We start from the raw sequence: 17,140 nt of genomic DNA on the forward strand, positions 1-17,140 counted from the left end.
GAGCACAAACAAAGCATGAAGTCAGGAATTATCTGTAGACCTATTTTTATTGCAGTCTAAATTGTAATTAATCATATCCATCGGTCTGCTGTCAGGAAATCCCAAAAATTACCTCTTGTGTTCACATACCAGCCTGAAAGACCGAGGCACAATGCCTGAAGGATCAATAGACTGACTTCTAGACTACAAGTCAGTCCATCTCTCTGTTAGGTCTTCAGTTAATCAAAAATATCTATGATTTCAGTCTTTCAGTTTAGACCATGAGGCTAGTCCATCACTTTGGAGGTCTGTCAGTATAGTCTGTTAAGTCAAGCCATTAGCAAAACTAACTGGAAATTCAACCATTGTGAGACTAGAGTCAGTCTGTCCATTCAAATAGATCAAGTCTATCAGGTTGGTCCAATCATCGACATGGGTGGTCATCACAGTTTGTCAGTCTGGAAGTAAGTCCTAAACAAGTTCTGATGCCTTAACTTAGCTTCTTAGTCTATACCCCTGGATTCTGTAACATAATGGGGAAGAAAGTTCATGATACTCCCTGGACAGGATGCTGAGCTGATGTAGGTTAAATCCCCAATTTTTACAGCTGGGTGGACTGAGACAACACAGATGAAGTGTTTTGTCCATAGACACACATTACATGACTTAGAACATAACCTAAGCCTACATATTGGCAGCCCAACTAATTATTCCTAAAGACAGAATCACAGGACACACAAACAAAAAATATTTTTAGTGACACTGTTCGGTATCTTAAGATTCCTTCTATAAGTCATATTACCCCTTGCCACCACTAGATGGCATGACAAATCTATTGTCTAAAGTAAGTTTCAATTAACCATTTAAAATTTTTCCACTTTTCTGGTGTGCAGTTTATTGAAGTTATTTTTCAGTCTACTGCAACACCTTAAGTCGACCTGCTGAGATGCAATAACCTTCCACTCTGGAAACAAGTGCACTTATCCAAATAAATAAATAAAACAAAATAATACAAAAAGACTGCTGGTCAGTTTTATTCTCTTTTAATGGCACACTGTGGATGCAAACTGTAATTCCATATAAAAATTCTTGATTTCTTCATAAAATATTCTGTCACTTATTTACTAAATCTCTTCACAATAGAGCAACCGGAAACAAGTGATTCAATCTAATTAGCTACTGAGGTGATTAAAAACAAAAATCTATATTCTGTACATTTACATTATGAGACTTTTACTGACCAGACAGGTGTGAAAACACATTAAACTCCCAATAAAACTGTTAATTATTGTTGTAATCACACACATTGTGAAGATATAAAATATTCATGTGAAAAATACAAAATATATTTCTTCAAAATTTACAACACATAATGCCTTCAGCACACTCCTGTTCACTATCCCCAACTTCCCGGATGAAACCTGGTTCCAGGTCCCCATTTTGCTTTGGTTTCAGACATTCCAACACACTTCTGTTGATGGTGACCCAACTAATAAAAACAGGTTCCATTTAAATTTAGGTTAATCTTTATATTCTCCAACTCACTGAAACACAGTGAGGTGTTCACATTACTGGCTGAAGTGACCCAAACCCTTTATTTTTTCCTGCATGTGAGATATTCTATATAATATAAACATGTCAAAACAGACTTTTTCATGTCACATTCGGGGTACTTGCATATGATGACAGGTAAATCACATGTACTTTTATGTTGGTCCATCTATGCTTAAAGCGGATTATGTTGTTCCACATTTACACCTACTTTACTCCACTGAATGATTATATACAATTATAGACTTTTGATGAGGTGTACCCGTGATTATGCAGAGCTGGTCAGGATGAGGTTCGGTGAGGCCTCGGTGAACCTCATCCTGACCAGGTCTGCATAATCACAGGTACACCGAAATTAAAAGTCTATAACTGTTTTATTATATGGTAAACAAGAAAATTGGGAGTTTGTCAAACATACTAAAACTGAAAAATCAATCTCAAGTTTCAGCTCTTTATTATTACTGTCATACTGCACCAACAGGTCCAAAATACTTCATGAGCACAATCTCTAAAGCCCCTTTCACACCGGGGCTGCCTCGAGCTTCCTGTGGTGTCACAACGAAGCAGGAATGTCTGCGTCAGGTGCAGCAGGGGGCAGAGAGGTGAGAACGCAGCCTGCAGGTTCTCTGCAGAGGAATCAGAGTGCACAGTCTGGCTGCAGACAGACTGTGCACTCTGATTTCTCTTCTAGTTTATATTTGTGTTGAGCTGCAGGTCTGCGCTCTGAGTTCTGTTACAGTTTATCTTTCCTACTTTGACCGTGAGATGCACCTGCAAGATGCGCGTGCGCGCGAACGAACAGATACTTGATGTGGACATGTCCTGTTTCTGTCAATTAGTCTGTGAACAGGACTTTTATGGACTGTATTTAAACGCATTTGTGAGAGAAGACCGACGAGCTGCTGCAGCCAGCAGCGTTTTTTTTTTTTTTTCTGTGCCTTTAGTTTTACTGCATTGTGTACACGGCGTCGTCATGACGATGCACAGCGCAACTTGAAGCGGGCCAAAGTAGGTGTTGTATCGCGTTATCTGATTGGTGGTTATCGATAGAAGGCGTCACTCGATTGGCTAGCACTACGCTGCACGCAAGGTGTACAGTGGTCCCTCGTTTATCGCGGGAGTTACGTTCTAAAAATAGCCCGCGATAGGTGAATTCCGCGAAGTAGCAGCGTTATTTTTTACAATTATAGATGTTTTAAGGCTGTAAAACCCCTCACTACACACATTTTCTCACTTTTCTCTCCTGTGTAAACACTCTCAAAGTTCAAACCTTAGTAAAAAAAATAAGTCCAGTATTATATAATGAAACCAAAGATCAAAACCTGTTTTCAGGCCCAAACATTTCTCTGACAAATAAAAATAGAACGTTTTCCTATAAATAATTATGATGGCTTTTAGAACTAACAAATTGAATTTTAACGATCAACCTACGCGGTTGGACACATAAGAAATTATTAATAGTAACTGACCAGTATTTCACAGTTCCTCTGATCACGCCTCTTTGTCGTGGCGCCGCTCCGCAGCGTGTTTTACCACCTCGGTGCAGGTGTCTTTTTCCGAGTGATATGGGTAGTTGTTGGCGCTCTTTTTTTCTTCTGAGCGAGAAGATTCTTATAAACAGACACACGCAGAACACAATGCGCGTGCTTTTTCTTCGCTGCTGGAGCGCTCAGCATCAAAACAGCGAGTGTAGTCTCTGGACGTGTTGCGAGATTTTGGCTGCAACTAAGCACAGCACAGTTAAAAAAAAAAAAGAAGCATGCAAAATTGTACTAAAAAAAAAATCTGCGAAAGAGCGAGACCGCGAAAGGTGAACCGCGATATAGCGAGGGACCACTGTACTCTGCTCCACCAGCGGTCAACTCAGTATGTGGTACAGCTCAGAAAGAGGCGAATGGGCCAATCAGAAGTTGGCAAAATCACATACCATATAATAAACAGGTTTATAGTTAGAAATCATAAGAGCTGGGATATTAATTAACCTGTAATTTATGCTGTCACCAGTGCTTCAATAAGGTTAAGTAGCAAGCCTGCCAAGAGATAAGGCATTACCTCTCAGTTAAAGAGGACCACTCCCGCCCCATTTTGGATGCTTCAACAGATGCTGCACTTTTCTGTGGGATCTGATGTGCCACCCCCCCAAAAAAACAAATAAATAAAAAATAAATAATAGTAATAATAAATTAAAAAAAAAAAAACAGATTCAGGCCACTTCAGCTCGTAATGTGAACATAGCCAAAGCTTCTCATGAGGACGGATGTCATGTTTTGTCCTTTACAATTCCCAGAACTATTTATACAAACAAAATTGCAGTGTAAACACTAATACAGATATTTTGATTGCATTCACCATGTAGATGGTGAGTTCATATTAGCCAGGAAAAAAATAAAAACAAACATTATCTGTGAAAAGAAAAAAGGGAAAATCTATGAGCTGTGATTGAGTGAAAGCCTCATCTCTAGCATGGGTGATTTCAAACAGTAAATTCTAGGATGTGTCAGGCTACTCGGCACAATGTTAAAAACTAAAGATTAACTTTACATTTTAACTTAAAATGCTGTTGTATGTGTGTTCAGCAAAATTCAAGCCATCTGTCAAAGTTCAAACTCAGTAGTATCTTTAATCTTTCTTCTGGCTGTTCCGTTTTGCTCGGGGTTGCCTCAGCGGAACCATATGTCGACGCTGATGTGGCTCAAGTTTTATGCTGGATACCCACATGGATAAACGGGATGGACGACGGCCTTGAACCAGGGGCGTAACTGTGCTAGCAGCTGTCCCAAACTCAGTAGTATCTTCTGGATAAACAAAAAGCTCTGAATTTCTGGGCCTGCACGTTTCAACAGCTCCAAACACGAACATGTGTTTGCCTGCTGAGTCCTAAAGCTTTGCAGGAGACGACTCTTTTTCTTGGCTGTGGAAGCCGAGGGAATGTCGACTTTCCAGTGAGGATGGTGGGGGGGGACAAAGCCTCCATTGACTCCGTTTGACCTCCCCTCGGCCTGACACCAGTTAAAAATGAAGGAAAAAAAAAAACCCTCTTCAAAAATGCTGTTGATTATTAACTGGGATGGTAGCGTGCGCTCGGAGAGTGGAATCTGAGCCACACATTGATTATTCAGACTGAGCAGAGCCGCGTTTGTCTCCTCAGAATCACATTCAGCTCCAGCATCAAGTGTGCGGCTTTCTTGTTTTTTCTCCCCCTCAACATAAAAGTCACATTTAAATGAGTAAAACTGCTTTTTGTAGCATAAAGGGCAATACGTGCATCATTTTTTGGAATACTTTAGCGAAGGGGAAAAAGAAAAAAGAAAATGGGCAGCTGTTTGCAGCACAGTGACGCGGACATGCTCATGTTTTCTCCCATTCTTTTGCAAAACTACACAGCCACCATAAAGAAATACCTGCAGTGTTTGAACACAATTCCAGTGCCTTAATAACCACAATCAAAAAAATGTGTAAGATAAAAAACAGGCTTTGTAGTTGAGTGCTGATCATCTGCCTCAGCACATAGTATCCACATAGATCAGTGCAGCACAAAGCCTCTGTCTTCTACACACAGGACGCCTTTCTTTCATGGAGCCTGTCTACTGGCCAGATGGACTAAAGGGCCTTCTCTCGGCCAAAACAAAATCCCTTTCTGCGTGCTGAAGACCCCCATCAGGGCCGAAACCATCTGACGAGAATACCAAACTGGTTCCTCAGCGATTATCACGGCTCACGTTTGCCCACACGCTTATGTACATTTTTCCTCAGTCTGAGTGGGCAGGCTGTGGGAGGGAGTACAAATTTAGGAGAAATAAATGTTTCACATAAGAAAACAATAAAATAAACATTAAAAACAGCACTCTCTATACAAACTGAGAAACCTCGACTCCCCTTCTTGTACCATGATGGAATTTCGACATGTTGCATTATCAAGTATTGAATTATTTACAAAAGCTGCGTAAACTCATTTTGACCATGTTAATGGTCTCTCTCTCTCTCTCACACACACACACACACACACAAAAAAATAAAATGGCACACAGAGCTGAAAGGAAACAGGATTATAAATGATATGATGGAGGTACGTCGAGATCAAAGTAATGCTACACTGTTGAGTCAGAACTGGGTAATTTGGAGACTTTTGTCAGACACCGTGAACGAGTTTTGAAACGAGCCCTCTATTCGGTTCCGTATTGGCCGAGCATACGGGTATGTATGCACGTTTCAGAGGCACCACATTTTGTCATGTGCACGTTCATTTTGGCATCACCTCAGGTGTACCCGCTCCATGTGTCCGCTAGGCCCAGGTACTCTGGGTTCTCTGCAGTAGGGGTCACAAATCCGTTTAGCTGCCTGGGTGCACCTCTGTCCGGCTCCAATCCCCCTGCACCATCTGCAGCTCCAGCTACAGCTTTGGCCACCAAGTCCAGGTAATATGGGTTGTCAAAGGCAGGTGACGTGGAGTTCTCAGAGCTTATGGGGACCAAGTAGCCAGGGTTCTCCACACTGTGTCCAGAGGTCAGCCCGTTAGGGTACCGTCGCTCAGCTTTTGAGACTTTACGAGGCAGCGTCGTGGGTCGCTCTGGGCACGTCGGCCTGAGATCCTGTACCTCCTGGTTGACATACTCTGTACAAATGCAAAAAAAAAAGTTAAATATGCATTTCCACACACTTTGGTAAAACTCTTAATCGTGATTAAAATTTACATCAAGATCAAGAATTTCATCTGTAATTTAGTGTAAAACCACAGCTGTATCCTTTCACAGCTGAGTGGACTGGGATAATGTGGATGGCACAATAAAATCTGACAACCACCCTTACTCGAGGCCAGTTTTTACTACTGTGCTGCAGCGTGCCTGCGTTGCTTCTAGTCAACACAGAGGAAGAGTTAGTCAAATGACAGAGGCTTTCTGATGCGTGTTCTCACCAATTCACATGAACATGCCTGCTGCACATCAAAAGAAGCTAACTGGTTGAATTTACTATTGTGGATAATGACAAGCCCGAAACACCGCAACAAAGTAAACCAAAAGGAGCTGTCTCGCTTGCAGCAGGTCCAGAATTCTGCAGCTAGGCTGCTAACTCGGACTAACAGGAGGGCCCATATTACTCCACTTCTAAAAGCCCTGCACTGGCTCCCAGTGCGGTATCGTTTCAACTTTAAAATCCTCGTGCTGACTTTCAGAGCTCTGCATGGTCAGGCTCCCCCTCATATTAGAGACTTGTTGTGTCCCTACACTCCCTCTCAGAGCCTGAGGTCATTAGACCCAAACCTCCTCATGGTCCCAGAGGAGATCGCGCCGAGGCTCTGGAATGATCTTCCACTTTCTATTCGCTTACTTGCTTCTGTTGAAACTCAAACACTTTCTCCAAGTGTTTTAATCTACAGTGGAGGGAGCTGTTTATGACCATCATATTTGCTTTTTATTGCATTGATTGTATAAGTGTTTGTATGTATTTTTACTACCTTTTTTGTGCAGCACTTTCTGGCCTCCTCTCTGTGAAAAGTGCTATATAAATAAAATTTACTTACTACAAAGTAACAGAATAGACGGAGGAAAAGAAACTTTTATATTAAACGGCAAGAAATGCAGACAAATTTCAGCCCAGGTGATTTCTTTTATAGTGTATGCTAACTCAGGCTGACCAAGAGAAAAATGCTTACACTGGGCTTTTTTTGTGTGTTTTCTGGTAATGGTGTGGACACTGTGTGCCCACAGTGTCAATGCAGGTGAACAGTCAAACAACTGTGCACAAACATCGGTCAAGCGGACGTAAAAACCAACCTGTAAATGCCAGTTTCTAAAAAACAACAAGTACTCCTAATCCCAGAGACCAAAAGGATCTCAATATCTTTTCAGCCTGCAAGGGGTGTAATGTTTGTAATCTATCAAGGTAGAGAAGTTGGAGTGAAAACAATCGGCCCCTCACCTGGCAAGGCGTGATTATGATTGTACCCTTGACTTTGTCTGGACACCGAGCGATAAAGGTGATGAGGCTGATTAAAGATGGTTGGGCCGTCCGTCTCCAGGTCACCCTGGTCGGTGGGGTCTCTGGAGTAGCGCCCGGGGCTGGCTGGAGGCAGCGAAGGATCGTCTTGAGAACCGTCCAGGAAAACCGAGTCAGACTGGCCCTCTGCTGAAGGGCTGCGAGTCAGTGTGCTGTACTGAGGAGTCCACAGGCCATTGGACGTGCTCGCTCCTAAAGGTAAGGTCGGATACTGGCTGCGGCCGAGAGTGCTGACGGAGGAGTACATGGTGTGCGGGCCACTGGCAACAGAGACCTCAGAGTCTAAGCCCTGCTCTCTACTCTGGTTGGATAGAACAAAAGAAAATGGAGTAAATTAGAACTGACCCAGCTTTCTAGGACTATAAAGAAACAGGAGCACGCTGCTTTCTAGCATGTAAACAACTGGAATGTTCCATATTTCAAGTGAGCACTTACTTAAAGTGCAACACTGAATAGGCAAAGGAATCAATAATTACACATCTTTACACAGTATTAATGTCATTCAAGCTGCTGCTTATGAATTTTTGCCTGATATGAATATGATGCTGCTTTAAAGTGCAGTTCAAATCCAAAGGATGCATCATCAAAGCACGTGCACAGACATACGTGTGCAAACACCTCAAGGAAAAGAACAGCACGTTGAAATCAACAATCACAAATGCACAAAATACCACGTTATAGCACATAAAAAAATACATAACTAGAAAATTAACAATATCACAAAAAGAACAGCCTGAACAATTGACTACTCCGATCACAGCAAGAGAAACATGATAAGAAAAACAAATAGTGATCACAAGGTAAACCAAAACAAGATTACGCAAGATTTATAGAATGCACAGCAAGTAAAAACTACTTAAATGTGCCATGCATTTAAATTTGAATACATTCACTCAAATTTAAAAAGCTGCCTTCATTGTTTAGCCCTTATCTTTAAATGCTTTATAATACATATCAATTCAACGACAGATTGTCTTATAAGTGTTACAGAAATGTCATGTCAGTATGACCTAAAGCACTTAGTTACATGATAACACAATAGACACGGCTAAGAAAAGCTTTGCCAATGTTTACCGACCCTGTATGACTGGAGTCTTGAAGGCCCGTTGGATTGAACTCCGTCTCCCGGAGGCTTAGGGAAGATGTTTGGCTGCGGCACCAGATACTCCTCAGCATCCAGCAGGTCCCTCATATTGTTTCCATCCTCCTCCAGCAGCATCCTGAAAAACTGGCTGTCCACTGGGATGGTCATGCTCACCTGCTCGTCATTCTAAAGACAAAGAAAGACAGAATATGATGAAACAAGCAGCAGAGTTACAATAACTACATACGTTATTTTACCTCCAAACAATATATATGCACACTCTGAGTATTATTACATTTAGATTTGTATGGGTCTTAACTTATTATTCCACACATTTTACATATGACGTTTTTATCATAACGTTTTCCAAGGGAAGGGCTGCTAGTTCATCCGTATTACACTCTAATCATCTCATTTCCTCCAGACACACAACATACACTGCAGCAGGCTGTATGTCAACACGACAAAGTCATACAAAAGGTAAAATCTGCAAAATGAAACTGGTACCTGAATAACAACGTATCGAGGTGGATCTCTCGCCATGGCGCTGAAGTCATTTACCAACTCTTTAAACCTCGGCCTGCTGTCTGGATCAATCATCCAACCTACCGTTCAAACAGGAAGTTAATGTATCAGTTAGTTCAGCAGAGTCCTGCTAATCATCTATGTTCAGTCAAATACAGGATGGCTGCAGTTATAAAAAATATTCCAAAATCTTCCCTCCCATCAGGTAATAATTTAAAAAGCAAATATTTTGACGTCCTGAATGAAGATCATTTGAAGGTGAAATGCTCCAAACCTTGCCCTGTCCATTATCTAAATCATTTTGTATCCCTTACAGCGTTGTAAAAGTCACAAAAACAAACTAAAAACCTTTCACCCCAAATCACATATTTCATTGCCTCAAATCAAGGCCAAAAAGCAATGTGAGTTGTAAAACTTCAGACCACCCCATCTATATGCCCCCATAACATATTTGTATCTGTAGCCTTCTGGAAGGAGTCACATTAGTGAGGATTTCTGAGGGAATGAGAGACGGAGCGACCCCAATCCTGTCACCCTCGCAATGTCCTGCAGAGGCAAGTAATAAAAAGCCATCTTCTTCTGATTCCATTGAATTTGAAATGCACTAAACTGTAAGACCTATAGATAAATGTAAAATGAGTTTTTGCAGTCAGAACGATTATTACTGACATTTGACCATGATCATGTAGACGTCGATGGTGCAGATGAGTGGCTGGGGAAGTCGCTCGCCTCCCTCCAGAACGCTTGGGATATCCCGAGCTGGGATCATATCATACGGCTTGGCACCAAACGTCATGAGCTCCCACACAGTCACACCTGTCAAGGAAAAGTACCATTACAGTGAAATGTCTATCGCAAAATAAATCACTTATTAAAAAGACAGTCACTGCAAACGATGGCTAGTATTAAGGCAAAACTTAATAATAAAGGTGAACCCTGTTAACTTTCATATGCGTAACTGGCATTTCGGCTTTACTCACGATCATTTTGCAGACCCTGAAAATTTTGACGACTGTATGTTTTTGGTCAACCTCATTAACTCATGGTTTGAAATAACTCGCGGTTTGATTTTGTGGACCCCGACTTGCGCGTGTTAACAAGATTCACCTGCACTATTTAGTCTTAAACAACAGTTTCATCAAAATTCTTCACTGAACTTCTATTAAAAAAAAAGTCTGAAGCCACATCTCCTGCTCCCGTGTTGAAAATTGTAGGAAGAATAAACTGGGCTTCGAGTCCCACCCACAGCTCTAGTAATTGGGTTATTCAAAATGTGAACTGGATTGTGATTGGCCTGTTCCATTTACAATGCAATAAATCAAACTCGTCTGTGATTGAGACAAAACTCATTTTATTTAAATATAAAGAAACCCGCCCCATCAGGAACAGGATTTTCAAAAAGAACAAAAAAGCAACAACAACTCTGGACATATATTGCATAGATTTTAGGCACTCCAGAATTTTGGTATAAAGTGTAGTAATTTTTTTGTTATTTCAATTGTTCATCCAAAAATGTAATTTGAAATATTCCAAATTGGCTCCAAGTTGAGTTCAACATTTGATTTGACTTCAGTGATCCACATACAGCATAAAAAAAGTATTTTAAAATTGTAAATTAAGAAATGTTATTTGAGTGAGTATGTTGTTTGAGACATTTAATGACATTATTATTATTACACAAAGCAGACATAAAATATATACAGAAAATATTTTAAATTCTAAACACTGGTTGCTCAATTTACACCTTCCATAAAAGCACAACATTTTAAAAGAACAAGAGTCATCAGGAGATGACATATCCCCGGCCCCCACAAATCAGTAATACAAAGTGTAGGGGGGCTCAACCAAGTACACACTTTTGCTAAATACGAATGAAACTGGTCAAGCGGTTTTTGTGATTTAATTAAATTCCAATTTAATCATCTTATTATGCACCAAATCACAACAAACGCCATCTCAAGGTGCCTCACACAGAACAATTCAATATAAAAATTAAATAAATAATTAAAAATGAATAAAAAATTAAAATACATAATTAAAAACAGGAGTAAAATAATAAAAACAGATAAAAAATAAAAACTATTCCTAAGAAAGAGAATAAAAATGGGTTTTAAGTCTCGACTTAAAAATGTCCCCGGACTCTGACTGCCTCACGGTCGCAGGAAGACCGTTCCACAGGGTGGGTGTACAATGTGATATCACGCTAAGAAGCAAAATCGGATGGACGAACAAAAGTGGCAATGACAATATCTTGAATATCTCGCTGTGTAATCGACTGGTGTCGGGGGATCACCAAAGCACAAATCAGTAATACAAAGTGTAGGGGTCTCAACCAAGTACACACTTTTGCTAAATATGAATGAAATTGGTCAACTGGTTTTTGAGATATCGTGCTAGCAAGGGTGGCAATGACACTATCTTGAATATTGCACTATGACTTTGAAATTGACCCCAAGGTCACTGTAATGAACTAGTGTCGGGGGATGACCCAAATACACCCTTACGCTAAATATGAATGAAATTGATCGAGTGGTTCTTCAGATATCACACTACCATTGAAAACGGACAGATGGACATGCTGATTGCTATACCCACCCGTTTTTCACACCAGGAGGATAAAAAAAGGAACTTTTCCTATAAATGCTTCAATAATATTTTTTCATTATGTTCTGAGTGACACTGACCATAGCTCCAGACGTCGCTCTGATGAGTGAACTTTCTGTGGAGGATAGACTCCAGAGCCATCCATTTGATAGGCACCTTTAACAGAAACATCGTTACAGGTGAGCCCCAAAATTAAAAACTGGCTATTGTCTCTAAGTGCAGAAGGACCTCCAGTTATGACTTCAGGCTGCCATACCTTCCCTCCATCTGCGTGATATTCAGTCTCATCTATATCCAGCAAACGGGCCAAACCAAAGTCTGTAATCTTCACATGGTTTGGATTCTTCACCAGGACATTTCTGGCAGCCAGATCCCTGTGGACCAGTCGTACCTCCTCAAGATAACTCATCCCCTAAAAATCCACATAAATATTCAGGCGAATAAAACCTCTTGCACCTTACAACTTCTGATGACTCTCTCCTTACAAATCAGCTATCACGTTACCTAATAAACTGACCCTCAGTTATATACTTTGCTGTTGGTAAATATGACTAAATAAAACTTTTGGTAAATAGCTATATAACGTCTGTGTGAAAACAGACTCCAATCACTAGATTGGCCAACTTGATAGGTTTTCAATTTTAATGCAATCTTTTTAATCTTCCAGCACACCCTATTCACACACACACCTTTTCACACATTTTTATCTGTCGGCCACTGAGCTAGAAATTCAGAGCGTTACCAAAGGGCACCTCAATGGCATTGACGATATTTAAAGGCTGCAACTGTCTTTTCTTAAGTCTACCACTGCGGGAAGGTTGCACAAACTGTAATGTTTGTGCAACCTGTGTAAACTTGTTTCCTGATGGCATACCTTGGCGATCTGGACACACCAGTTAAGGAGGTACTGGGAGCCGATGCGGCCCTTGTTCTCTCTGACGTAGTCAAGAAGGCAACCGTACGGCATAAGCTGAGTGACGAGCTGCACCGTGGATGTGAGGCAAATCCCCAAAAGACGACACACATAAGGGCTGGCGACACCTGCCATCACATATGCCTCCTGGAACAGGGCGATTGAGACGTTTCAAACTGTGCTTATGCCTACAGCCTGTGTATGTTTCCAGCATTTTGTAACTCACGTCAAGGATCTCTTTATTGGCCTTGGGCGAAGTGTTTTCACGTAAAACCTTAATGGCCACTGGTATTTTCACATTTTCGCCATCCGGAAACCAGATTCCCTGAAAACACAACAAGGAACTTAACGACTGAATACTTTTTTTTACATTATTCTTTTACCAAGAAATGACAAGGCATACCTTGTAAACAGTGCCAAAGGCACCTGCACCCAACACCCGGAGTTTCTTCAACTCTGTCTCCTTCAGGATACGCATTTGGGCCTGATTGGGCGAGGCGCCGCTGGGCGTTAAAGGCTCCACCAGCTGCACACATGCAGAAAGTAGATGGCAAATACTTAATTTTGTGCCACAATTACTAAACGTAGGTTTAATGTCACTTCCATCTTTTTGTAGTTGCTATGATGCTCTCTAAGGACAAATTAATCAGTACCAGGAAATTTTACTGCAAGCTTGCCCAAAGCTCACCTCGTGCTCCTGCAGCAGCCTCCTCAGCGTCTCCTTTCTCTTTAACTTGTTCTTCCTCCTCAAGTAGAAGATCAGCACAGCCAGCAGGATGAAGAAAAGTAACACTCCACCCACTGCTACTGCGATGGATATGCCCAAGCTAAACACAAAGTTCCACTAAATGATTTCTTAGTTATTGTAGCACTGGGATGACCCCAGTTAACTACTATATTAAGGAGTCAAATTACTATATGGTTCAGGAAAAAAAAAAAAAAAAAAAAAAAAAAAAAATCAAATAAATCAGTTACAAAGCTTTTATTTGCAAACAACTTATCAGAAAACCAAAATTAGAGCTTTACACATCAACCCTCGGTGCTTGAGGATTAAACATAATTAAACATTTTATTAATACTCTGTTCCACAACCAGGTCTGTGTCATTTGCATTTCCAAATAAGCAAATAAAAAGGTGCCCAGTAGATTTAAAGTGTAACATGTAGAATGTGTTGTCCCAACAGCTGGCACGGTCAGTAAAGCAAGCAAGTCACTAGGTTGACAAATACAAAGAAATCCATCCAATTGCATAAACACTGAATATAGCTAAACTCAACTATGTAACGCATTCCGAAAATTAAAGAATGCACAGGTAAAATCAAAGATAAAAAAGCCTGGAAGAACACGGATAACAACCAAAGTTGCAACATCTGGCCAAAATAAGAACACCCTGCAGGAGGAGGGTATATCTGTGCCAAAGTCAAAGCAAGACTTCATGTTAGAAAACATGGAGGATTTAGTGCAAGATGTATCTGCTGGTATGCTTTAACAATTGGCACACCTCTGCCATCCACCTGAGTGAAGTGTTATTAATACATAAAGGTCTGAAATCTTAAACTGTCTCCATTTCATGTATGAGTTATGGCAGCGACAAGGTTTTGACTGACCTACTTTTAATTAGTTCACAAGGGTTACCAAGTGCTCATGTGCTACGACATTCAAGATGTTGGTCTATAGAGCATATGCATCCAATACCTGAAAGCACTGAATTATCGAGAGGACAAGGTTTTTGACAGTGGCCGACTTTTAACTACATAGATTTCAAGGGTCGCAAAGGCTTAACGTGTGTCATCATTCACATGTAGGCAGGGCACAGCAGGTGGTAGGGAGCAAAATGCAGACGCACAGGCAGATGATGGAATGAGAAAAAAAGGCTTTACCGCTAATTCAGGCAGGGTCTGGTACACAGAATGGCAGTCAGTGTTGCGGAGGTACAGGCAGGTTATAAGAAGAGAAGTAGTCAAAAAAACAGGCGGGGTTCGAGACCACAACAAAACAACGTAACATGGGCAAACACAAAATCCAGATCCAGAACACAAGCGAGGTCTAGCAAAACGTGGGAGCAAGAAACTGAAGTGAAGAGGCAGGACGAAGATAACAACATCAACGAGCAAGCAGTGGAAAAGAAAACTTGCAGGGCTTAAAGACACTGTGGGTTAATTAGGATGTGATATGAAGCAGGTGTGGTGAGCAGACAGGAGGAGGGTGTAGACTAAGAGAGGAGAGGCTATGTGAGACAAAAGAGTGCTGTGACAGGTGGACAAGGAGGTGACAAACAAAACTGGGTGTGGCCAACAGAGCTGAGAAGGTGATGGGCAAGAGAGTGGAGTGATCTGAGGACGTGACTGTGCTCCAAATGAAACTGGATGTGAAAGCATGAGAACCGAGACAAATGACTAACAATACTAAAATATCCAAAGACTGCATTGAAACTAAACATGAACAGAATCAGATTAGACAACTAGAAAATCAAAAGCTGAAAGTAGAACAGAACTGACATGAATATTATTACTGAAGACTAAGACAAATAAACGTAGTGACACAAGTAATCAAAAAACAACAATCAAAAACAGTGGATCAAAACTAAACAAGAATGGAACTCAACATGTGACTGAAGTATGATGAACAGAAAACAAGCTGTGACAAAAGCAAAACAAACAAATGGTCAAAAAAGCAGACAAAAAGAAATCAATAAAGAGAGTGACAGCAAAACATAACGGGTGAGGACCAAGCAGGGGCAAAACCTGACAACGTGTGAACTTATCCAAATTTTTGTGCAGGAAGCATGTGTATGTGATATAAAAGTGATACCTGGAGGCATTGATGGGTTATCATGGCAACAAGGTTACGTCATAAAGGTTTTAGTCCAAACAGCATGTGTAACGATATAAAAGTGATGCCTGGATGCATTGATGTGTTGTTGTGTCAACAAGGTTATGTCACAAAGGTTTTAGTCCAAACACCATGTTTATGTGATATAAAAGTGATACCTGGAGGCATTGATGTGTTGTTGTGTCAACAAGGTTATGTCACAAAGGTTTTAGTGCAAACACCATGTGTATGTGATATAAAAGTTATACCTGGATGCAGTGATGTGTTGTTGTGTCAACAAAGTTATGCCACAAAGGTTTTAGTCCAAACACCATGCGTATGTGATATAAAAGTGATAATTGGAGGCATTGATGGGTTATCATGTCAACAAGGCTATATCACAAAGGTTTTAGTCAAAATATCATGTGTATGTGATATAAAAGTGATAAATGGAGGCAGTGACTACGTTTACATGCCGTTAATATTCGGGTTAAGGTCAATATTCCGGTTTCTGAATCATTAGGAATAACCCGTTTACATGCTTAAGCAGACAGAGTTACTCCTGTATACATGGTCACTGGTATCATTTGGAATATCCCCATCTAAGCAGCGACGCACGTCGTCCACCAGTGCTTGATTTGATCTGGCGTTCGTGCAAATCCTGCTTCGTGTAATCCTGCTTCGTGTAAAACCCCTCACTACACATTTTTCTCAAACAGGCATTAACATTTTCTCATTTTTCTCTCCTGTGGGCTGCCTCCACATCAAAACAGCGAGCGTCTCTGGACCTGTTGCCAGATTTGGCGCAGCTACACACAGAAGAGAGGGGGTCGGTGAGAGGGGGGCGGTGAGAGTGGTCCGCTGCGCAGACGGTAAGCGCATCGGAAGCAGAGCAATCGCAGCGATATGCCGACCGGTGCTGCGACAGGCCCGCCTGATAAGGACGCAGAACACAATGCGCTGTTTACAGCTGCTTCTGTGATGTCCAGTGGGTTGCACGCGCTGCATACAAGTAGTTGCTGTACTCAAAAGACCAAGATTCCTTGCGGATAGGACATGCGCAGGACACAAAATAATGTTCCTTTCTATGGGGATATCCCGATGCGCGTTTACATGACCTGATATTCGGGTTAGAAAAGGAGTAACCCAGGGTCTTATTCGGGTTTTTAAAAACCGGAATATGAGCATATTCGGGTTTTTGCGGGCGTTTACATGGCCGTGCGCAACCGGGTTTTTGCCAATATTTCGGTTATGAAAGGGTTATTGGCTGCATGTAAACGTAGTCAATGATAGGTTATCATGTCAACAAGGTATATCACAAAGGTTTTAGTCAAAATATCGTGTATGTGATATAAAAGTGATAACTGGAGGCAATGATAGGTTATCATGTCAACAAGGTATATCACAAAGGTTTTAGTCAAACTATCGTGTATGTGATATAAAAGTGATAACTGGAGGCAATGATAGGTTATCATGTCAACAAGGTATATCACAAAGGTTTTAGTCAAAATATCATGTGCATGTGATATAAAAGTGATAACTGGAGGCATTGATGGGTCATCATGTCAACAAGGTTATATCACAAAGGTTTTAGTCAAAATATCATGTGTATGTGATATAAAAGTGATACCTGGAGGCATTGATGGGTTATCTTTGCAACAAGGTATATCACAAAGGTTT

At 41.0% G+C, this 17,140-nt stretch overlaps 1 protein-coding gene across 1 annotated transcript in view; it reads right to left on the reverse strand.

Annotated features, from left to right (window-relative positions):
* Positions 1–4,887: 4,887 nt before the first annotated feature.
* The window catches only part of erbb2 (erb-b2 receptor tyrosine kinase 2), a 56,931-nt gene continuing 44,678 nt past the window's right edge, over positions 4,888–17,140 (reverse strand). The window contains exons 17-27 of the mRNA XM_034193387.1: positions 13,339–13,477; positions 13,054–13,176; positions 12,877–12,975; positions 12,612–12,797; positions 11,994–12,149; positions 11,818–11,893; positions 9,803–9,949; positions 9,116–9,213; positions 8,603–8,794; positions 7,447–7,825; positions 4,888–6,142 (exon numbers count right to left, since the gene is read on the reverse strand). Coding sequence (XP_034049278.1) covers positions 5,787–6,142; positions 7,447–7,825; positions 8,603–8,794; positions 9,116–9,213; positions 9,803–9,949; positions 11,818–11,893; positions 11,994–12,149; positions 12,612–12,797; positions 12,877–12,975; positions 13,054–13,176; positions 13,339–13,477 — 1,951 coding nt within the window. The 3' untranslated portion in view covers positions 4,888–5,786. The remainder of the gene's footprint in view (positions 6,143–7,446; positions 7,826–8,602; positions 8,795–9,115; positions 9,214–9,802; positions 9,950–11,817; positions 11,894–11,993; positions 12,150–12,611; positions 12,798–12,876; positions 12,976–13,053; positions 13,177–13,338; positions 13,478–17,140) is intronic.

Source organism: Thalassophryne amazonica, chromosome 18 (assembly GCF_902500255.1).
Source record: "Thalassophryne amazonica chromosome 18, fThaAma1.1, whole genome shotgun sequence".
Taxonomy (NCBI): Eukaryota; Metazoa; Chordata; class Actinopteri; order Batrachoidiformes; family Batrachoididae; genus Thalassophryne; species Thalassophryne amazonica.